The sequence below is a fragment of the Dysidea avara genome, chromosome 2, assembly GCF_963678975.1.
Source record: "Dysidea avara chromosome 2, odDysAvar1.4, whole genome shotgun sequence".
Taxonomy (NCBI): Eukaryota; Metazoa; Porifera; class Demospongiae; order Dictyoceratida; family Dysideidae; genus Dysidea; species Dysidea avara.
The window spans coordinates 53010661-53032807 of record NC_089273.1 but is presented as its reverse complement, the minus strand read 5'-3'; the positions used below and the strand labels follow the sequence as shown (position 1 = coordinate 53032807).

The 22147-nt window shown below is 37.5% G+C and overlaps 1 protein-coding gene across 1 annotated transcript; it reads left to right on the top strand.

Annotated features, from left to right (window-relative positions):
- The first annotated feature begins 18060 nt into the window (after positions 1 to 18060).
- On the top strand, positions 18061 to 21581 carry LOC136248234 (protein NLRC3-like). The gene is made up of 5 exons (XM_066040044.1): positions 18061 to 18310; positions 18701 to 18958; positions 19005 to 21274; positions 21365 to 21413; positions 21490 to 21581. Exons 1-5 carry the CDS (start codon positions 18259 to 18261, stop codon positions 21579 to 21581), a joined length of 2721 nt encoding a protein of 906 aa, XP_065896116.1. The 5' UTR covers positions 18061 to 18258.
- Positions 21582 to 22147: the final 566 nt, after the last annotated feature.

Below are 22147 nucleotides of genomic sequence, written 5' to 3'. Positions count from 1 at the left end.
ATAGGCTACTCAAGTGTGGGATTATGCATGTAATGGCAAGGGCGGATTTAGGAGGGGTGCTTGGGGGGCTGAAGCACCCCCCTCCAAAATTTTACAATGAGCAAGCAAGGAAGCTTCTAGAAGCTGTAGTACAGGTGCAGTTGCATTTTATACGCATGTTTGGGCAATGAAAAAAGCAAGGGGAATAGCTAATCTTATCCAAGAATTACTAAGAGGGGTTCAAAATTATATTTCTGTAATAAGTCTTACCTTAGAAGCTGCTAAATCCGAAATACTCTAATAGAACAGTCAACTACTCTAATAGAACATCCATCATTAAAACTATAATTTTCAAGAAGTTACCAGAATGCAAGCTGAAATTAAACCTATTCTTCTAGACCTTGCACTGCTACCCTCACCATTGTACCAAACATCCTGCCAGATACCAATCACTTTTGGTAAAAGATTTATACCTTTAATGTACTATAAATTGTATAAACATCATTAATTGAAAATCTATTCTGAAAATAACCTTTTCTGTCAAATAGTTTAAGTTTTTTTAGGCTCCTCTACAAACTTGATTCTTGGGTTGAAATGCTTCTCTTGCAAGTACAACAATAGTATAATAATAATAGTGAATTTCTTACCATTACATGATAAAAGATCACAAGGCTGCAACATCTGAGAGCTGTTCGTTTTTGTTTTCCTTACTTGATCAAATCTTATGCTACATTTGTCTAAATCTAGCAGCTTCTGGAGTTTGCACTATCAAATCCCTTGAAGCTCAACTTTAAGCTTAAATGTTACTGCAACATTTATGTTGTCATGATCATTGTGTGCTAAAAAGAGGTTAGTTGTGACCAAAAACTAGTTATATTTGTAGACTAGTTGTAAAACAAATTATGGTGATGGATGGATCCATCATTTTAACAGTTAGATTAAAATAGCACCACAGAACAGTGGCTATATATGAAGTAGATCCAATCCTGTGTGCTAAATATTCTCCTTGGCCTTACGTACCTATACACTCTTTGACAAGCCACTATTATACATTTTCTTAAATTCAATAACAAGAAACAGTGTATAATTCTGTTTTTTAATTAAAATCACTTCCAACTGAACGCTTTCATCTTGTACCCACCTTGGTTAAAAATAGTTTCTAGATTCAATCTTGTGATAGCCATTTTCCAAAATTTCCAAGGGATCTGAGAGTATATATGCCACCAGATCTAGAGCACCCCTAGCTGGAGAATTCTATACAGCTGAGTGCACATGCAGTACACTGGTGAGTCAGTCTACTTGCCCTCTCCACTCACACTTACCCTCTCTACTGTTTGGACAGCTAATGTAGTTTGAGCCATGAGACTATAAATTATGCTATACTTCCAAACACAAAATTTGATCATGTGCAGCTGATACCATATGTTTCCACTACTAGTTCTTTAAGATGTTAGTCTAATGTTGAATTTTAGCTACATGGTTATGTACTTTAGTTACATTGACAAGCTGTAGGGGAATAATGGTATCGCATAAACAAAGTGACATCCTTTTTCACTCAAAATTTCTACCAAATTCAATCTCAATAGGCCAAATTTGCAAATTTTTTCTGTGGGGGCATGCCCCCAGACCCCCTAGATAGAGCATGCTCTGCATACTGAGTGTGTTTCTCACACTAGTTGTATCAAGTTTCTTGCCACATATATAAATGTCCATGTTAGCACCTCCCCTTCTGAAATCCTAGATCTGCCCCTGAATGGGTATAATATAATACTCCACTTGTACTCCTTTCCTAACTGCTCTAGTTATGAAAAAGAATATTGGTACTACAAAACTGTTGTTGCACAGCTACCACTTTCATGCTCCTGGGGACCAATCATAAGATTTAAACTGAGAATTACATTATACACAAAACTCAATGTAGTACATACATACATGTAGTTATTGTGTGTCTTAAAATTGATCTAAATACACCAACTTTATGACCCGGGTTGGGTAGGTGGAAGTGACATTGATTTGAGGGTTTCATGCAGGCCAAATAGAAGATGCTTGTATCTGTTGTTTCTGGAGATCTAGATTTTCACACAGACTGACCATTCAGATAAAGCAAACAAGGCACAAACTACAACCCATCACATAACAGGTTATATCTTGCCACAGGGACCACATATTTACATTCTGTAACTAGCATTATAAAGCCAACTAAATTTTGAATAAGTGGTAAAAAGTACAGGCCATAACTTAATCACACAACAAGTTATACATTATTACAATTTTTAAAAGTGGGCAAATTTTATGTGCCCACATGCCTAGCTATTTTCACAGGCTTGCAATCGGTCACAATTATTATTGTAACACGCATCGTTATAGTTGCTGTATATTATAGTATATGTTTGTGGTAATCTATATAATGTATGTATGTTGTGGTTTGTTTGGAACAAAGTTATTGTGCATGAGGCGTTATTGCACATCCTGGGCACAACTTGGGTAACAATGTCAATTCCCCACCCACCTGGGGTAGGTGGTGTCATACATTTATACAACTTACAATTGCAAAGTGGAGATTTTAAGTTATTTTTCCTACTGATATAGACTAATATTGCAATATTGCATATCCGTCTATGAGAAATTTTATCGGTATGAATTAAAATTTTGCTCCCTTGTGTATGTATCAATTTTGTAGGTGGAGTGGAGGCACTTCACAAAATCAATCTTGAGTTCAATCTTATCATGCCTCAATCATGCATGCATCCCAGGTGATTCTTTTTCTTGTAACAACTTATTGGTTAGTTGACCAAGTTTTGTTTGATTGAAATTTAAATACTAAGCTTTATGACAGCATGCTAAGTGTCTCACCATCACTAGTATTGGTAAATTTAAAACATACAGTAGTAATTTGGTTAAAAGAATGAGCTGGGCCTGCGATAATAGGGCATGTAGGCACATGATTTTGCCTACTTTTTCACACGTTAATCACCCATAACTTTTTGTACCATTCTGCTATGGCATTGCAATTTTCAGCTCTTAGTAAGCATTTAATTGGCAGCATGATGCAAGTTACAGAATGTAAGAATACCATTCCAGTACTGAGATATGACCGGTAGAGTGATGGGGTGTACTTTGTGCCCACATGCCCTATTTTCGCAGGCCCGGTCACATATAACACTGAACTATTAGAAACAGCTTTAGTTATGTACTGCCTATCGGTACATATGTATAACTACATATAGCTACACACACGTGTGTCAGTGGAGTGTATCAGTTGTAGTGTTCTGTGATACAGTGAATTTTATGTATCATGTATCGCCATCAATAAACTGTTTGAAACGATACCATATCACAATACTATAACAACTTTACACAGGCTGTAGGACAAGGAGTTCTACAGACCCTCAGTACTTGCACTGTTAAGTCTTAATACTATAATGAAGTGGTCATGGTTGTAGATATGACTGGTACTAGCTAGCTAATAGTTGTAACAATATATTCCAATTTACCTGTACTATAATTCTTAATTAAAAAGCCAACACCAATTCTGCATTCATTGTGTATACAGTAGGGCTGAAACAGATATCCGTATTATCCAGATAGTGATTTGATGCCATCAGGATAATTTCTAATACTTTGAAGCAATTTTATGTTAATGTTTCCTTGATTCAGTTAAACATTATTACAAACTTACTTAATCTTCATTTAAGTGTTATGTTTTATTCTAAAGTATTAGTAAAACAAACATGTTCACAACAAAATATACAATGCTTTTATAGCAAGTGATGATGTCACTATCCGTAGGATATCTGGAAAGATTTTGTTCAGGATATCCGGATAGAAAAAACTACTATCCGTTTCAGCCCTAGTATACAGATATCTGTATTTAGAGAATGTAAATAAATGACAGATGTATAGATTTGACGATTAGCTAGTGTGTTATGATGATTCATTTTTAGTATGAAAAAAAAACACACATCCTTATGCTGTTAAAAAGTACATCTCTATCTAGATGCCTATGGTAATGTGGCCTCTATACACTACCCAGACAATTAGCTATATACCACAAACAGTTCAATGCATGCCCCACAAAGGCTTGTCCAGATTACTCTGCATTTTCATGAGTTGTCAAGATGGCTGTTATATACAGCAGATTGTTTACTGCTTAGAGATGTAGTTCTTTATTCTTAAAGTATAACAACTACTGTTTTCAGAAGACCTGGGTAAGAATATTTTAGCCATAACAGCAGCACTTAAACATGCATTATTGTATGGCTTCTCACAACACTGCACATAATAGCATAGGTAATAGAGAGGCTTTCTGTTTGAGTATCTGAGAGATCACTGTTACAGTAATAGAGCAATCACTCACTGTTCTACTAGCAAACCTTGATATGTGACCGGGCCTGCGAAAATAGGGCATGTGGGCACATAAAAATTGCCTACTTTTTCAAAGTTCAACATATCATAACTTTGTATTCCATGACTCTGTAACCATGAACTTTTCAGCACTTATTAAAGATTTAGTTGGCTTTACAACACAAGTTAAATACAGAATGAAACTATTCTATCCCAATACTGAGATATGACATGTTATGTGATAGGGTGTAGTTTGTGCCCACATGCCCTATTTTTGCAGGCCCGGTCACATATATCGATATTTCTAAGTACAGTATCGTGATACTTATATTTTCTGTATCAAGATATTGCCACATTGATATGTATTACAGATCCCTAATCAGTTGTTTTAAACATTCGCATAGTGAGCCAGTTATGCTTAATGCATCATGTATTAATTTTATTCATATCAGATATATAATACATTTACAAGTAATTAATATTCACCAGCTATAAACAAAATAGTTATTGCATATTACTGTTGTAGCTAGCTGCTTCTTAGGTGGCTAGCACCTGGCTGCTGACCTTTATCCGGAAGTTGCTGTCAATGTTGAATACAGTAGATATACCTGTGGACAATAGCAAATGTACATGGATGATTATAATTAGTGGCCTGTATAGGCTTTGAACATATTCCTACATATAATATTTATGAATTGACGTACTTTTAGATCAGACATCATAATTGTGATCATAATAACTAACTACTATAAGGTAGTTATTTATTGCCATTTTTACTACTTTACATTTACCTTTACTACATGTGGTGATTCCTCAACTAGAGATATATCTACTATACAGGAAGTAGGGATGACATGATAGTGGTGACATAAAGTTCCATGATATGTTTCTTTGTCATGACATGAATATTTCTTAATGATGCACACCTTTGCCATTCATTGTAATGTAGTAGATGGTAGAAGAAAAATACAAATAAGTTGTTGTTAATGCCATAGTTGTACAGATACCACCAATATTTAAGTTGATATTTTGTAAACATAAATCATTTCATAAGTAAAATGCGTTGAAAAACTAAGAATTACTTATGTCGTGACACAAATCTCCATGAAATATGACATAATGTCGTAGCATCCCTAATAGAAAGTCTCTAATCATTTAAAAGGCAATCCTGGATCAGGTAGCACAAGTCATCATTTATCGAACACATTTCAATAATCACTAATAATTCCTTACCACAACAACACACAGACTTCTGGTTTGGACTATTCAACAGAGCAGCCTTTGGTCTCTCTGGATACCAAGTTGTGCGCAAATCACACCAACACATTGTGAGTTATGTGTGAAACAGTAGAGCCTATCATTTACCACTCCTCAAACACTGGTACGTAATAGTGAACAGCCGTACTTCACTCAATGACTAACTTTGAACAATTTGCACATTCCAATGAATAACATACTAGGGAGTTACCCTGTCACTTTGAGATTTCTATGGGATATCCAACTACTGAATAACAATCTGTAACAGAAATTTTACGGAGATTGAATACACCATTCATAAGTTATTCAAGTTAAACTGAAACCATGGTTGTTATAGGAGTACTGTTCTGCTCATAACTTGAGGCCTGTCGGTTTGATTTACTTAAAACTTGGTATTCAGAGAGAAAAAATACTTCTCTATTGAATGGTCCAAACTGAAAGTAGACCATTCTGTAACTTCTCACGCTGTTATGGTGAAGTTACAAACGTTTGTTAAAATAATTGTAATTTTGCTTGCTTAGTGCCACCACATATCCACTAGAGCCTCTGGAGCCCTTTACCAATAAAAACCACTGAAGAAAACTGTTGTAAATGTTGTATTGGTGGTCCATACAGCTCAAAACGTCTTTAGTTAGTGTTTACTGGTTTTGGTATGTTGAGTAGCTCGCCTAGTGTGTAAAGTTCGATAATATGTACTGTTTGATAATAGGTGACTTATACTATACAATCTTGGATCCTATATGCAATCTTGAATCCTGCCTAAGAACTAGTACACCAATAAAAAAGTGCAATAAAATGGTGAGATCAAAATTAAAAAGGTAAGATAAAAGTGAGGTTGACATGTTTCCAGCTGCACAACAGCAGAGTAGACAATTTGTGATAATTGGTATGTGGCACTTGGATGATGAGGATGGTAACACTCCATGTTGTGTTACATGAACACTAGTTGTTGTGCAGCATTGAACATGTCCGGTGTATCTAGTTATATCATATTCTATAACAGCTGTAATATTATGAGATTGAAGCTTCTTCATCCAGTACTTTTATTATTATATCAATTTAGTAATATTGTATCATCAATTTGAATGGCTTCACAATGTAAACAAAATACTCCAGACCTCATTATTTTTCATTTATTCTTATCAAACACAGTGGAAAGAGATATGATACTTAAGAGCTCAGTCACTCTCTCCAATTAAGTTACAAGTTGAAGTCAAGTGTAACTAAGCTGCTTAGGAATTCTTTGCGATGTTCTGGGTAGGACAACAGCTGTTTGTCACAACATTGACGCTGGTGATGCTCACCCTATCAAGCTATGAAAAAGATTTTGGCTCTACAAGTTTCTCTTCGGCATTTTGATTTATCATGTCCCACAGTTGGTCTAGTACTATTGTGCATGGATCACAACTCATTGTAAAATGAAGTCTATAAATCAGTTCCTCATGGAGCTTAGCCATTTAAGTGTTGTCATTTGTAGCTTAATTATTTATACACACACGCACACACCTCTATGTTGTACTTTTATGACCCTTTTCTTTGTATTGCACTTTCTCTTTGTAGGGGCGGTTGTATACACACACAAATATATACTGTATACCATTGTTCCACTGTTGGTCATGTCTCATAACAACTGGCGATTCCCAATATTTGGTAGTTGTGGCATACATTGTGACTGCAATTATTAAGAAACACAGACATTTTAAGGGATCAAAGATATATAGTGGATAAACCTGACGATATATAGTGGACATTTAATCTCTAAATTAATGACCATTAGTACAGGTATATCTTCAAGTATAGACAACCTCTTGTTATTAGTTATTTCACTTTGATCCCCAATGTTCCTAATTTTCTTTCAACTTGTTAGTCACTATTTTATAATTAATGAACCCACTAATACCACATTACAGGAAAGTCAGACACCAGGTATGCCATCAAATTAATTTTGCACTTGAATGTGTACCCCAATAGTCAACCTGACACACAGCATTATAAATGAAGAACAATAGGCAGGGCCGGCCTTAGAGATTCTGGGGCCTAAGCAAAGTATTCTGGGTGGCCTCCCCAGATGAAGTGGTTCTTAGCCACTTTCCATGCAGCATGCCTATACAAAAATCATTAGCCCATATAGGGCTATGTCCAACATACTTGTTGTGTAAAGAATATACTACACTAGCTTAGCATTAGCTGTTGTAATACTAGCTGCCATCTACGTGTATGTATATATTGCTGTTTCTACAGTGTATTGTATCTCTAACTACGTTAAATGTGATTGTGTAAAATCATAATTTATTATTATACGCTATTGATCATCTTCAATCTTTGCAGAGTCTTGCCACTACCAGTAATCAAACCACAACCATACTGTGACACAGAGTAGCCCATCTGGTGATGCCTGATCTCGTGATCTCTCCACCCAACAGACTCTACTTATAACATTATAGATATTAATGGAAACGAACAACCTCACCGCCACTTGAGACCTGACGATTTAAATCAACACAATCACATGATTTCTAGCCTCTTTACCCATTGCAGTGGAAAGCTAATGACATTTGATGAATTCTTAATGTACTGCATGTGTGCAGCCACGAATACATTCCAGTATAATTATTGCTTTAAATTAATACTGTTCATTACTATATAGATTAGCTATCACGTGATATTGGAGATGCATTCCTCAAGCGACAAGTTGTATACAGTGTATGTGTTCTTAAAAGTACGAGTTGTGTAATTTATATACTGAATTTGCATTTTGAGAACTGGGGCCCCAGTTTTGGAGCTTTGGGGGGCCTCTTAGCCCCGGGGCCCTAGCTAGCGGCTGACTACTCTTAAGGCTGGTCCTGACAATAGGAGAAACATCTCTACAATCAATCCAGTCACTACAGATAATATGGGTGATAAGTGTGAGTCAGCCACAGGGAAGCCATACCATGCTATTATGTGTGGAAACCTTGTATTGTCTTTGTCAGCAAAAAGAACTGCATTGTATGTACAACACAGTGTGTGCTTACGTATGTATGAACTGCAGTAATGCCAAAGTAATGCCAAAAGGCACCTGTTGGGCTGAAGTGACATCAAACAGTGAAAAATCAAGCCTGTAGATTTAGTGTTGCATCTTGGGATTGGTTATACCTAACCAACACTGCCAAGGTGCCATGAAGGCATTGTCAGGCTGACTTTAGGATAATATTTTTGGCCAGAAAGCCCAAGCCTCCATGATCCCTAATCAAGACTCACGGTAGTGAGTCGTGCGGCCAAGGAAAGTAGGGCGCGCAATTACTGTGAGTTAATTATTTACACGAACGACTAACTCTAATAGAACGCACACCTAAAACCTACCTTGAAATGCACAAACAAAGCTGTGTTGTGGGCTGTGTTAGCTACTTCAGACCCATAACAACTGAACATCAAACACTTACAAGAATAGCACGTGTGATAACAAGCTCATTGAGGTTACTACACTGATGTTCACCTAGCATTGACGTTTATGGCCAAATTTACACCGAGTTTAGCAACTGTAAATAAACACTACTGTAGTTAGAGTTGTCTTGAATTTAAGATAGGGTTCTAAAAGATCGCAAAATAAATCAGCAATTAGTGTAGGTGACGTTACTGTCCTATGAGCACAAGTGTGGAAATTAACTCACCACTTCCCAGAAAAATGGCAGGTCATAATTGAGCGAAACTACTCCATATGTTTAATCACATATCAAAGATTGTCCCATGAAGCACAAGAGTGAATGAATCAAACTTTGAGAAAATTGCTTATGGTGGCTCTCACAAGAGAGGTGGAGTTCCAAGATTTGTATTGAAGAAACTTATCTAGCCAAAGAACTTGTGATAGCAAAACCAAAGCTGTGGAATAATCACAGTGTAAGATATACAAGTTAAAAAAGGGAATCAGTATGCAAAGGAGGAGGAGGAGGAGGAGAAGAATATGACATTTTCAGCAAAATTTCATGCGGTGTTACTAAAATATAACAAGGACTCCTTACTCTTATATAACAATATACCAAAGGTTTTGTTATATTGCGAGGTTTTTTTACAATAGAATAATTTTAAAGGTGTTTTTGTTTTAGTATACAATTACTGATATGTCTGATGTCTTTTTTCCTGTATGTAATGTTATAAATTATATTACAAAAGACCCTATAGTTTAGTACAAGCTGTTTATTCCCTTCAGGAAGAAGTACCTGATGATCAGGAACTCATAATTATTATAAACACAAGAGGAGCTCACTGTGTCATGTGATATATCACTAGAACACATCCACCATTAAGATGAGATAGCATAATGAAACTGTTACTTATGTTGTATGCAATCTTTACTATTCTCATAGGCCAGCTATTTCAAAAAAAGAAGAATTTCAAAGCAGCTACACAAAAGTTTGGACTAACCTGTAATGTACAGTAGTCCATGCAAAGTTTACTATAGTCATAAGAGAGAATATGAATTTTTTGCCACATGAGGTCACAAGTAAATGAATTCTTTGAAGAAATGTCTTTACGGACATCAAGAAGATGAACTAGAAACTTGCGACAACAAGAGCTATCATGCTATTGTCTGCTTCACTGTACAAAGCTATAACTAGATGCCCCGACTAGACATTGGGTGACCTGCAGTTCGAATCCTGGGGTTGGAGGGATTTTTTTTCCTTACTTTGGCCCCTTTTCTGTTACACCTTTTCAGCTATAAGCCATTAAGTCTAAGTCCTTGCAATTAGGTTAGGTCGTCCTAAGGCTGCAGCACATGTTGCTGTAGACCTTCAGTGCTGGTCACTGTAAAGTGCTATATAATAATAATAATAATAAAAAAATAATAATGATAACGGCTCTTTCCCTAAATGGTGTACAGTGTAACTATACTAAGACATTTAGGACTACCAGCTTAAAATCTGGACCTGTCACTATGGTTCAGGGGAGTAGCCAGAACCTGGGTTACCTGGGCCCAGGGCCAGTCATCCACAGGTGTGGGAATATTTAAATGTACACAATGAAAATGAAACTTACAGGCAGTCAGGTACTACAAATCATCAGTAGACCTTTACTAAAACTTTCACCAAATTGACCATTCCATTGTATCTGTTATACAACAGTATGAAACTCCACAGCTCCTCTCTACTGTCTCCTAGCCACTTACATGGTGATGAATCACATAATTCTGGTTCCTTATGCACCCCAGCTGGCACTTAATCGATTAGCAGTGTGCGAAGAGTATTTGGTCTAGCCACAGTGTCACTCACCACCAACACCACATGTGTACTACTCAGTGACCACTATGAACACAAGGTTAGTTTTTTGTTTATTTATATTATTGCATTACTACAGGTAAATAATACTGTATCAGAGGCAGTTTAGGCCATTGCATGCCATTATGGCTGCCAGTAGTAACCATCATGGCAGAAGTAGAACGTTGCTAGATGCTGTGCAGACAACTCACAGAGTTGCTCCTTGGATAACCCGATCCCTCATGACAATGTCTCCTCAGCTGTGCCTGTGTGTGAGTTGTTCTTTCTTGTGATGCAATGTTCATTATGATGATGAATTGTATTACAAAAGACCCTATAACTTAGTACAAGCTGTTTATTCCCTTCAGGAAGAAGTACCTGATGATCTGGGACTCATAATTATTATAAATACAAGAGGAGCTCACTGTGTCATGTGATACATTACTAGAATAGATCCACCATTATGAAGAGGTGACAAAATGAAACTGATGTTTATAATGTGTGGAATCTTTACTATTCTGATAGGAGACACACCAGCTGATAACAATAATCTCAACTCACTTGACAAGGTTTTCAAGCAAGTAGTATTGAATAGTCATTGTTATGAAGTATATTACAATCTAAAGAGCATTTTTCAAGGCTTGAAATGAGAGTATTCAATTAAATTCTTGGCAGAAATTTCTGAAAGAACTGCAACATGGACAAGAAACTTAGGACATAGTGAAAGTGGTGGGAAAGTGTTTGTAGCAGAACCAGGATGAAGTTGTGTTCAGCTTTCTGTTGTATATACAATTGATAACTTGCAATAAATTATTTATAGCAATAAATTATTTATATTATGTAAAGTAATTTCATAAGATAATTTGTTATGAATCTTCTCAATGAAGTAACTTGTCGTGTGTAGCTGTACTTGTATGTTTTAGATGATCTATAGTACACCAAGACATGTATATAGCTACGGACCACCTAAAGCCCCAAGATTAAGTCATTGTACACATGTTGGGGATGGTTTTCTATACAGCACATGAATTATGAATTACATTGCAAAAGACCCTATAACTTTAGTAACTTTAGTGTTTTGGCATTAATCCTCCAATGCTGTAGCTACATTTCCTTGTACTGTGACGCCTATCACAACCAGTCTCATCAGTCGAGATGATCATTGCTGGATCATACTTGGAGATCTCAGCCATGTATGTTGCTCTCTCTTCATCACTTCTCTGGCTGGCAACATGCTTCATAACTTGGCAAGTACAACCCATATACTGTAGGGTCTGGCTTCGTTTATGCTCTTCTTTTTGCCCAAAATCATCCCGATTACCCTCCATCTCAAATTCACCGAGTAGCTAATAGGCATGGCTGGACTAGCAGTTCAGTTATACATTCAAATTTACACTGACTAGTATCCACATGTGTCAAACCTCAAAATTTCTGTAGCAAGCCTGGCGCTCTCCTGGGCGTGCGCCCGTAATTACTACAGACTAAAAATACACACTTGCTATCACTTTGTAATACTTCCAACAATTTCTATAATCAAAATGCATATACTTGAACTTGCCAAGATTCCTTTGCCAATTTACAGGTTTTTGCAATTGAATTCATCGCCTTTGCAATTGAATTCGTCCCGTTTGCAATTGAATTCGTCGGTATTGCAATTGAATTTGTCGGTATTGCAATTGAATTCGTCCCGTTTGCAATTGAACTCGTCGGTTTTGCAATTGAATTCGTCGGTTTTGCAGTTGAATTAGTCGGTTTTGCAATAGAATTCGTCGCGTTTGCATTACAATTCGTCATAAACAAAACGGCTTCAAGAAACCAACCCGTTCATTAAGAGATGAACTATTTATGCCTTGGAGAGTTACATTTGAGACACTAGAAGGTAATTGAAGCTGGTAGTACGCGAAGTTGATAGCTGTCTGACAAGTTAATTAGCTTGCTCGCGAGTGACCACACCCATCGCGAATGGCTCAGTAGAGTTTGGAATGTTGTTGGAGAGGCTGTAGAGGAAGAATTATTGCCTTATAAAGAGTTGTTTACTACTGTTGTACTTGAACAAGTTCTTGTAGCAGCTGCTACATCATGTTTTCATGTTTGCTCCAGCTGCCATTCTTGTTATGGACGAATTTAACTGCAAAAGCGACGAATTCAATTGCAAAAGCGACGAATTCAATTGCAAACGGGACGAATTCAATTGCAAAAGCGACGAATTCAATTGCAAACGGGACGAATTCAATTGCAAACGGGACGAATTCAATTGCAAAAGCGACGAACTCAATTGCAAACGGGACGAATTCAATTGCAAAGTCGCCGAATTCAATTGCAAAAACCTGTAATAAACTCTATGTAACACTGGGCATCACGTGAGAACATTTTGAGTGCTGGTCAAGTGTCTAAATATATGCTCCAATCTGGTGAAGCTACCCAGTGGACAACAGTACTGGATATAAAGTAAACGTTTTATTAGACATCTAATGGTACAGACTAATGAAAGACGGACAAAAGCTATTTCCCAGTTGGATTTAGGACTAAGGAGAATCCACATTGTTTCAGTATTCAACAATGTTGGTTGTGAAGTATGCTAAAGCATTGTGCCAGGCGTACAGAAGAGTAAAAAAAAGAAGAAGTAAAGTCCTTAACAGAACATATAAATTCATTATAAGTAACACTAGTGGCAGTAGTGAGAGAATATCACCAAGAAGTGGAAGATGAATGCAAGGTTTTGGTAGACGTAACAAGTTTGCAGTTAGGTAAAACTGTTCTTGCAACGTGCATGATAACTATGTTGCGGCCCGGGGGAATCAACAACCATACAGGGGTACAAGCATGGCTTAGTGTTATTGTTAAATGTTTAATATGTTGTCTATAGACTGAGTAGCCAGTTTACTAATCTGTGCTGGGTGGTTATTCACAGCGAAAGCAAAATTCCAGTTCCGGGACATTTCTCGAAAATTTCCTGGAAATTTCTTTAAAGTTTCTTGTTTCAAAACTTTCATGATTTATAACATAAGTTTCTTGAAAATTTCTCAAAACTTTCAAAAATTTCTGGAAAGTTTCTCAAAAATTATACTCTTTAGCTACTGGGAAAGTATACAAATTCTAGGGAGCATTGTTCAGATCCTGATTCGCCAAAAAGGATCAAAACACTCTAATAAAGCAGTCACTTAAAGTATACTCTAATAGAGCAGTCATGCACTCTAAGTGAAAAGATCACACAGCAGTCACTCAATCAAGTTACTCAGTCACTCTGGCAGTCCATTGCACTACATGTAGTACTCCAATTGATCAATGTTCATATATGCATAGCTATAGGGCAGTCAATATTAACCCCCAGGGTGAATACCGTATAGAGGGAAACTTTGATGAATAACAAACTACATTGCATTTGACGAATTGAAGCTCAATCTATATCTATAGAGATGCTAATCTCAGGTGCTACGAGTAATTGGAGTGTTAAACTTTGGTGAATTTGTAGCGGATCACCAAATTCGCGAAAGTTATCCCTGCCAAAGTTTCCCTCTATATGGTAAAAACCGCACAACTAAACCGAGGTGATAAAACGCAATTTGTGATGACTGAGTAACACACCCTTTCTTTATTTCATCTAGGATGAGTTCCAAAAGTGTGCGAATATTGGAAGATGATTAGCTTCCTGTGTACTTGTGAGGCGTGTGTTGCTTTTCGAACCTACCAAGGGTAGTGCATCACTGCTTGGTTATTGCTGAAGAAGCAGCCTCAAAAAATCCTCTGTTGATTCAACATATGAAACTACACGTATCTAGTAATTTGTTTAGGAATAACTACAGTTGAGTCTTGTCAAAATGTCTACAATTGACTTGATGAAGTTGTCAAGAAAGCTAGTATATGGGAACATTGAATTTTCTTAGAAGGAATACGAGTTGATGTTACAATTGGTTGTTGACGCTTCAAGCACATGCCTTTAGGCAATGTATAGAAGTTGCATTCTGTGAAGGTTTTTGGTAGTGCACTATACATAATATTATGAATTTATTGTAACTCTCAGATTTTGCAATTCATGAATTTTTGCAATTCTTCGATTACATTGCTATGCACTGCTAAGGAAGTGCTTGTTAAACAAACTGCTATTACCAACATAGTACACACAGAGGTATCTTCTAAACTGTTTTATACAGTAGTTTGACTATCGTGCTTTTATCCCACAAATTCTCTCGGCAAAGCCGCAAAGCTGCCCTTCATATTTGTTTGCAAACATAGAGGATATGCCCACTTCCCAACTCAAAGGAATAGGCTACTCCTGGTAGTCTACGAGGCTCGCACCGTTGTTTTTCAGTTGTTAAACGCCTGGAAAACCTGAAGGGAAGGTAATTCACAAAGTCTGAGGAGAGTTGCAACACCTGTATTTCAGACCAGAAACCACCTCAGAGCAAAGTTTTTCCCAGACTGGGTCACAATTGTGACTGCGTACTAAGTTTTTTGTTGTAATTTTCACTGTTAATTCCACACTGTTCTCATACACTCTATCAGGGAGACAGCTGGGATATTTCTACCAATTATTTTCTGTATCTGATGTGTGATCAATATAAGATCGTTCATATATCGCTAATAACTCATTTAAGGGGTGTAAAATATTACTGACAGGTACTACCAATAATCCTGCTATAACACAATTCACTACATCTGATATGTATGTAGTGTCAACCACCATGAAGTGGAACAATCAGGAAATCAATTAACACATACATGTGACGTGCTAGTACTATGGACTAACACATCTAAACAACAATTTCACTATAACATACAATCATTATATGTAACCTGCTGAGCAACTTGTTTGCATAATTCTGTTTTTGAAATGTCATTGAAAAAGACATCTGCTACAAAAATAATTTTACGCGTGTTTTAATCGCTTCAGTAAACAGTGAAAGAAGACACAATGTAGTGATACAGGCTCTATGAAATTTATATACCCAAAAGCTCAAATCTGTAACACTCTCACTTTGCTCGTGCACCACAGATTTGTGCCTTTGAATTTCAGACTCCACATTGTGCCTGTATAACTGCTTTAGACTCTATTTTACATTACACTCAGATTACTTATCTCATCCACGGCTGTTTCCGCTGTAAGCTTGGAAAAAGCTGCTGGTTTTATTGCGATAATACCAGCGCCATGGCAACTGTGTATGCTCACACGACAAAATATGCACCCTTATTACATCACTGCATGTGAAAAATGCATATATACTGATTGGATTTTGAGCATATGTTATATTGTGCCTGAAGGCATGGAGTATATTAGACAACAAGGTGGAGTATATGAGATTTACTGCCCACTCAAAACAGCCTAAATAGAGTCTAAACTTCTAACATACTATACTAATTCATTGATCTCTTCATGGGAAGTAAGAATACCTTCTTTACCATGAAGCAAATGTATGTGTGTTTGGTTAGTTGAGGTAAATCATAACTTTATTATTGTTGCCTTTTCTAAGCTTTTTGCTTAATAGCATGGGTGTGCATTATTTAGGCCAACAACAATACTTATCCCAGATATACTCTGTACCCCATTGTACTCAACACTCATGATTGATTAACTGTTTTTCATATAGACACTGTATAAATCAATTGCTCCTTGTTGTCTATCACTACAACCAGAGGAGGTTGGACATGCACACGTGAGCACATACATTTTGTATTGAAAGTTTAACCAAGTACTCACCAAAGTTTTCACAAATTACATTCAAGAGCACACTTCAAGTTTAGTCTATTGATCAGCCGATCTACCCAACTCTATCCCACTACTCCAGGCATGTAAATTGTTTTTGAAATCTACGGGGATCACATGTGTAAGCATTTGAAGGTGGAATTGATGTGTAAATACATCATGTACGTGTATTTAAGCACAACAATTGTTGAAGAAAGCAAAGTGCATACTAACATAGCCTCCCATAGCAAGTCCCAGGGTATTGAAAAACAAAAGCGGACACTGCTGCTAGCTTGGCCTCACAGAGAATCGAACAAAGAAATAGAAACTGCACACTCGCCTGCAATAAGAATTTTCTGTGAAGCACAAGGTAACATGGTGTGTGGATATTGCTAAACATTTCTTCTATCACTTCCTATTAGAAATATGTAATTAATAGTAATAAATTTCAGAAGCGCTTATATCGTGTCCAACGCTACAACTCTATAAAAGCACTTATCAGATAAGGAGCAAATTTAATTGCATTTCCCCTGCACATCATACAAACACAGTTACACACCACCACAGACACAGTTACACACCACCACAGACACAGTTACACACTACCACAGACACAGTTACACACTACCACAGACACAGTTACACAACCAGATACAGTTACACACCACCACAGACACAGTTACACACCACCACAGACACAGTTACACACCACCACAGACACAGTTACACACTACCACAGACACAGTTACACACTACCACAGACACAGTTACACAACCAGATACAGTTACACACCACCACAGACACAGTTACACACCACCACAGACACAGTTACACACCACCACAGACACAGTTACATACCACCACAGACACAGTTACACAACCAGATACAGTTACACACTACCACAGACACAGTTACACACCACCACCACAGACACAGTTACACAACCAGATACATTTACACAACCAGATACATTTACACACCACCACAGACACAGTTACACAACCAGATACAGTTACACACCACCACAGACACAGTTACACACCACCACAGACACAGTTACACAAACAGATACAGTTACACACCACCACAGACACAGTTACACAACCAGATACAGTTACACACCACCACAGACACAGTTACACAACCAGACACAGTTACACAACCAGATACAGTTACACACCACCACAGACAGTTACACAACCAGACACAGTTACACAACCAGATACAGTTACACAACCAGACACAGTTACACAACCAGATACAGTTACACACCACCACAGACACAGTTATACACCACCACAGACACAGTTACACAACCAGACACAGTTACACACCACCACAGACACAGTTACACACCACCAGACACAGTTACACACCACCACAGACAGTTACACACTACCACAGACACAGTTACACACCACCACAAATACACAATACACTCTACATATAACATAGTCACAGAGGACGATAAGAAGATAACCTTGGGTAATAGATGATATTGATTATTCACTAACACTCCTACACAAACTATTAGCTCCATCACATCACCACAACTTCCGCCAATTGTTCTACTCCTTTATGATAGCGGTGTATCTAATATCTATGATGATAACCGTAATGGAAGGTTAGTGATCTTCATGACGTAATGAATCTATATTAATGATTATCCTTTAGGGTAAAGAACCTGTATTGAGTGGCGACGGCGATCAATGTTATTTTAGTCAACGATAAACAGACCTGAGCGACACAACGTGATCTCTTCTTAATGGCGTCAACTTCCCGGATCTCACTGGAATCCATTCCAAGCGCAAAAGACAGTAAGTCTTGCCTCACAGAACCTCGCACGGAACTACCGGTATAAACCTTTTATTTCTTTTTAGGGGCGCTTATTCAATAAACACCACTACGACTAAGCGCCATTACATTTTAAATGGTACCTACAAGCAAGAGTACATAATATTTATATATGGGCCTACACATAAATATTATGTACTCTTGCTACAAGCAGATACCACATGCCGTTTAGTCTAAATGTCGGTAATTTCCTGGTTTTTGGGCTAATAGTCTGTAGACCTCCACAATTATGTTTTGTAATTGTTTGTAAATAATCAATCCACAAAAAAAATTTTTTTTAACATTTGCCCCTTAGAATATGCAAATCACACATATATTTACTGAATAGCAACTACAACAATTAAATATTACAGGAGATGAGAGACCTGAGGAACGAGACATAAACAGTCATGTTGTCCCATATTGTGCCGCAAACTGGAGGGAGTTGGGACTTGCCCTAAAAGTGACATCGTCACAACTTGACATCATCAATACGGATCATCCTAGCAGTTGTGAGGAGAGGTGTAAAGTGATGTTAAGGAGATGGTTACAACAAGATCCCTCAGCAACATGGGATAAACTGGTTGATGCTATCCATTCCTCTACTCTATCATCCTCCATCACTACTGGAGGTACTAAACTATTACAGTTGTCATAATTGTAGTTTGTATTGTATAGGTACAGTGGTCTCCCAGTTGTCTCGTCATGTGAAGGGAGTCTACAAGCAGACAAGGCTGGATATTGGGAAGGACACTTGGCCTCCTGAACAACCTAAAGATTTCACTCCAGTAGTGTTAGTACATTATGAAGAACAACGTACCATGGAAGACGTCAAAGTCATCACTAAAGCAGTCCACACTGGTCACATTAGTGATGTCATCTCTGCTGCTAGTAGTCAACCAGTAACCAAACGTAGTCAGTTAGACAGTCATCAACCATTGAGAGAGGCTCTTCAAACTAGCAAGGTGACAAGAAATGTTGCTGACATACTGAAGCCTTTTGATCAGTGTGATGATCCACAAACAATCCTAATAGAAGGTGCTCCAGGTATTGGGAAATCAATACTGATGAAACACATTTCTTACTGTTGGGCTGAGGGAGATGTGATGAAGAAGATTCAACTGGTGTTGTTGATCTGTCTCAGGGATCCTGGTGTTCAAAAGATGAGATCACTTCAACAGCTTTTGCAGTCCTTCCTGACACACATCACTCACTCTGAAGGAGATACTGTCACTTGTATTCAATGTCTACAACAAGATAACGGAAAGTCCCTTGCAGTCCTTCTTGACGGCTATGATGAATTCCCTGAAGGCCTAAGAGAGAACAGTTTAATAGCTGACATCATAAATCGTAAAGTGTTACCTGAGTGTGGGTTGATAGTGTCATCTCGTCCTCATGCTTCACAACACCTCCATAACAAGGCCACTCTCAGAGTTGACATTCTGGGTTTTACTGAAACAGAACGACAACACTTCATTCAACAATCACTAAAGACACACCCTCACAAAATACCACAACTCACCAACTATCTCTATCATCACACCACCATCAATAGCCTTTGCTTCACGCCATTTCATCTTCTAGTTTTACTGTTCCTCTTTAAGAAGGGATATCCCCTACCGAACAATTCTACTGAACTGTACAAGCTATTCATTAGCCTTACCATCTGCCGACACCTTGTCAAATATGGTAACACTGTCACGCAACCTATCACAGATCTCAACAACCTTCCATATCCCTGTGGCAAGATAATACAACAATTATCAAAGCTTTCCCTACAAGCATTAAATAACAATCAACTAATAATCACTTTGAAGCAAATCAAGTCTGTCTGTCCACAGCTGGAAGCCATACCAGGAGCCACCAATGGCTTTGGTCTCTTACAAGTCGTAGAGCACATAGACATCTTCTATGCAACGAAAACGTTCAATTTTATCCACTTATCAATACAAGAATACCTCGCGGCTCACTATGTCGCCAACCTCCCATCCGACGAAGAGCGCTCCATCCTCGAAGAGTATTTCTGGAGCGATATCCATTACAACATGTTTAACCATTACGTTACACTTACCAAAGGACAACGTCCATCGTTTAAGCTGTTCCTTCGTAGTGGAAACGAGGCGATCACCATCCACGATAAATTCCTCGAAGATGAGCTACAGCGTCTTCGCTTCTACAGAATCTTCTACGAGGCTGGCGATATTTCAACTTGTAAAACTATCGAGGAAAAGTTTACTGATAAAGAAATCAGCCTAGCAAGCACTACTCTATCACCTAATAACTTAGAAGATCTAACAACATTACTAACCTGCTCGTCCTGTAGAAACTGGAAGAGGATTAATTTGGACAGCTGTCATATTCAAGATTACGGACTCCGATTACTACACTGTAGTCTACACCATTCCAACATCACAATAGATAACCTCTGGTTGATCAACAATGACCTTTCTTCATCCTCAGACAGCTCCCTCAGTGATATCATCATCACCTGTAAGGTGAAATGGTTGGATATTAGCTATAACAAAGCTGTTGGGGAAACACCACACTTCTTCACCACCACACTAACACATCCTTCATGTGTGATAGAGTACCTGTACATGCGCTATAACAACTACTCCACCACAAGACCAGTCATGGAGTTGTTCTCTTCACTGAGGGAGAACAAGACAGTGAAGAGGCTGATGATTTATGGTAACAACATTTCTGATGATGAGTGTGGTGTGATCTGTGATGTGCTGTGTGTGAACCATACCCTGAGGGAGCTGGATATGAGTGATAACCCAATTACTGGACAAGCCTCACAACTGATCCTGGATGCCCTCAAGAACAATAATACATTAGAATGGCTACGACTACCCTACTACCCTGAGGACATCAAGAAGGAGATTAGATCACTACAACAAGTTGTTAATGAGAAGAGAAGAAGACGAGGATGTGACGTAAAGCTGGTAATTGTGTTTTGGCCATAGTAGAACATTTCTTGTGTTATTACTAAATTATATTTACCCGCCATTATTGTTATTATTTGATTAAATTAGTTGATTAAATGTTTTGTGGTTAACGAGACATGTTCACTACACCCTCAGGGTACTTCCCTCATTATTAACGATTAGCTGGTTGGTAATGAAACTATTAACTTGGCGTTGGGCTAGTTGTATTTTAGTGATCAAGATGATGAACTGTGATCAAGTTGATAATCAACGAGATCAATACGATGATCAACGAGATCAAAATGACAATCAACCATTGATCTAAGCTAGTTTGATTAGTTTTAGTGTTACTACTAACTAGTTGATTATTATTTAAACTAAGCAGTTGTCATGGTAACACTCAACAAGTGTAATACTCTGAAGACAACACTATCAAATACCATTCAGCTGGTTATTGCCGAGTTGTTAATTTTTTGCGAAAAGCTAATTAATAGCCTCCAACATAATTATGTTGCTTCTGAATTATGAAACATAAACGATTTCTCCGTAATTCTTTGGATACTACAGCAATGTTATCAAAGGCAAAACTCCTAGCAAAAATATGGATATATAGGAATTTTAGTCCGTGATAATATATTTGAGAATTCGCGAAGTTTGGGGACTAAAACTGAATCATTGGACTACTCATCCCAAATCATTGTTCATTACACGAGTACTAGTTCTATTTGACCTATGGCGACTCTCAAACATATTAAGTTCTATCCTTAAAAGAAAACGTTTAGAAATAATTTTCAAAAAAATTAAGCTAGCTACAACTTTAAACTTCTTCACCCTCCTTTTACGCAATAAGATATTTTTATTTGTGTCAAACACAATTCCAAGCAAGTATAC

Excerpts from the sequence above, each read along its gene's own strand:
- LOC136248234 (XM_066040044.1), top strand. The coding sequence starts at position 18,259 with ATGGCGTCAACTTCCCGGATCTCACTGGAATCCATTCCAAGCGCAAAA. Across the intron at positions 18,959-19,004 it reads ATCCTCCATCACTACTGGAG|GTACAGTGGTCTCCCAGTTG; the intron begins GTACTAAACTAT and ends TGTATTGTATAG. Across the intron at positions 21,275-21,364 it reads GAGGATGTGACGTAAAGCTG|TTGATTAAATGTTTTGTGGT; the intron begins GTAATTGTGTTT and ends TGATTAAATTAG.